We start from the raw sequence: 2,704 nt of genomic DNA, 5'->3' as shown, positions 1-2,704 counted from the left end.
CTCCCCTCCCCTCCCCTCCCTTCTTCTCCCCTCCCCTCCCCCCACCAAGGACTCTCCTAGGAGAGGCTGCCGCCTTCCTTGATTGCCTCACTCATCACAGCATCCTGGCTAATTAGAGGCTGGGGCTGCCTCTCCCCAGGCCAGGCAGGGCTCCCCACTGGGGCTTCCTATGGGCGCCTGGGCCCGTGTAATTGTCTCATCCAAAGGCATATCGCTTCCATGAGGACTGCACAAGTGAGTCCCCACAGGAAGAACCTGGGTGATGTGGCCACGGCCGTTAGCGGCCACCTCCCAGACGCAGCGTAGTTTGTGGCTGTCTTCTGCCCACTCCATGCTGTGCCCCTCCTGCAGCCGCACAAACCCTGAGCTGCAAATGCATTCACTGGGCAGGGAGGGCCCTGCTGGCCACTGTGAGGCTCCTTGTGGCCGTGAACCCCGCCACCTTCCCGAGGCCCTGCAGGGCTCCATGCTGCAGGCAGTGATGCCGACACAGATGTGGCCACTGTTCAAAGGTGCCTGGGAGACGCCAGAATCCGAGTGAGCCACGAACACCCCAATGCTGCAGCCGCAGCTCTGTGACACACCCGCCCAGCACCTGTGGTGGGAGCAGCTGAAAATCAGCTGTGAAACATCAACGCCTCCATTTATCGAAATGCCCATGAGACGAACACCCAGACACTCAGCACCAATGCCACAACTTCCGGAGCTGACCCTGAGTCACTTCTGCCTGTGTGGGCGCCTGCAAGGCTTGCACAGGCAACACAATATGCATGAGCGTGAATATGTGTGGACAGGGCCACGTGTGCATGTGACCACATGTGAGGACAGTGTGCATGGCAGGCATGAGCGTGGGAGTGTAAATGTGTGCATTCTGGTGTGGGAGTGTGCAGTGTGAACAGGCCTGTCTGAATTTGCCTGTGACCAAGTGTGAATATGTGTGTATGGGCACATATGATCTATTTGAACACTCAAGTGTGACTGTGTGGGTGTCGGTGTGAGTACACGAGTGTGTGTGTGATCTGTGTGAATGTGTGCCCATTATGTGAGTGGGTGTGTGCACAAGCCGTGCCTGTGTGCATGGGTGTATGTGCAGTGTGCATGTGCATACACAGTACACAGGTAGGTATATGTGCACACGCAAGAGGGTGCACGCATGTGGGTTCAGCAGCTCACCCTGCAGAGCTCCGAAGGACTCGATGGAGAGAACCCTCCTCCCCACGGCAGAGAGGCTCCGGCACACACGGCAGGAGGACGTGGGCTGCAGCTTCCCTTCACACAGCGCAACAATGCTCTGGGGACGTGAGAGCACCTCAGACAGGAAGGCTTGGAGGAGGGGCCGTCTCCTGTGGCCACCCACCCTACACAGCTGGGCCCTTTGAAGGTGACCACGGGGACAGTCCCCAGAACCTGCCCACGCCCGCCTTGCCCATTTTCTGGTATTTAAAAGGCAGCACATCTGGGTTGCAGAGAACCAGGAGGCTCATTACAAGCAAGACCTTTCATAAAAAACCAGATAATAAAAAGCCAAGTCCCCCTGCAAGCAAAAGGCAATGCCCTGAGACTGTGGCGGCAGAACCCAGGCGAGGCTGCCAGGCGTGTGCGTGGTGAGTATGTGGCGTCGGGCCTGTGGGGAGGGGGTCATGGCCTGGGGTGGCCCACGGCAGCCTCGCCTACCTGGAGGTCTGGCCGCTCTTCGGGGTCCTCCGCCTGCATCCGGCTCAGCAGCGCCTCCAGGTCCTGGCTCAGCCTGGGCTCCAGCGTGGGCTCCGCCACGTACTCGAGGGCGGCCTTCAGCGTGGCCCCCAGGGAGTAGATGTGAGCCTGTGGGCACGAGGGGCCATCGGCTCCAAGGCCTGTGCATGTGCACCGCCCTGACCATAGCTGCCACTTCTCGGGGCCGGGAGCATAAGTTTCAGGGACCAGACTTGCCCTTTGTGGTTAGGTACCTCCCCCTGTGGAGATTCCCTGGAGAAGCAGCACCTGCGCCCACGCAGCCTGTACCCATGCCGCCCTCATCCACGCTGCCCGAGTCCACGCCACACATGCAGCCCATGCCATGCCTCCCTCGTCCACGCTGCCCTCGCCCATGCCATCCATGCAGCCCATGCCACGCCTCCCACGTCCAAGCTGCCCGCATCCACACTACCCATGCAGTTGGTCCTGGGTCTGTGCTGCCCATGGCCCCCACACCTCTGGGCTTCCTGCCCACCCCAGCCTCGAGGGGCACAGATCCCTTCCCTGACAGCTGCCACGTCTCTCAAGGGTGGGGCCTTTGAGTGTTTAAGTCAAAAACTTCAAAACTTCAAAAACTGGATTTCAGTAGAAGGAAGCAAGGGTTTTGTTTCTGATGGAAAGTCCAGGTCTTCCTGCCATACGTGAGACAGTGAGCTCTGTAGGAGGTCTGCCCTGGACATGGCTACACTGCAGGCCTGAGTGCTTCTTCCCAGGATGGCTGCACGTGGGGTTTCACCTTCCTCACAGGAGGAAGTGGAACCCAGAGGGGCTCGGGAACCTGCCCGGGGCCACACTGCAGGTCACACAGCTTACGTGTGGGGCTGAGACCCAACCCAGGGCCTGCTCTGCCCCCAACCTGTGCTCCCCTCCTGAGGTGAGTCTCTTCTCCCCGGGCGTCCCTCATTGTCCACTCTAGTCCAGGCTGGCCGAGTGGACACGCTCCCGAGTCCTGGGTGGCCGGGTGGACACG

General features: G+C 60.2%; 1 protein-coding gene across 2 annotated transcripts in view; it reads right to left on the bottom strand.

Moving 5' to 3' along the window:
* Nucleotides 1-2,704, bottom strand: part of KNDC1 (kinase non-catalytic C-lobe domain containing 1) — a 59,075-nt gene that overhangs the window by 36,736 nt on the left and 19,635 nt on the right. For both annotated transcript variants that reach the window (XM_032282065.1, XM_032282066.1), the window contains exons 4-5: nucleotides 1,675-1,821; nucleotides 1,174-1,291 (exon numbers count right to left, since the gene is read on the bottom strand). In XM_032282065.1, the coding sequence (XP_032137956.1) occupies nucleotides 1,174-1,291; nucleotides 1,675-1,821 (265 nt within the window). The remainder of the gene's footprint in view (nucleotides 1-1,173; nucleotides 1,292-1,674; nucleotides 1,822-2,704) is intronic.

The sequence above is a fragment of the Sapajus apella genome, unplaced genomic scaffold, assembly GCF_009761245.1.
Source record: "Sapajus apella isolate SASKATOON/1434 unplaced genomic scaffold, GSC_monkey_1.0 scaffold13, whole genome shotgun sequence".
Lineage (NCBI taxonomy): Eukaryota > Metazoa > Chordata > Mammalia > Primates > Cebidae > Sapajus > Sapajus apella.
Note: the sequence above shows the minus strand (reverse complement) of the source record. Positions and strands in the feature narration are given on the sequence as shown.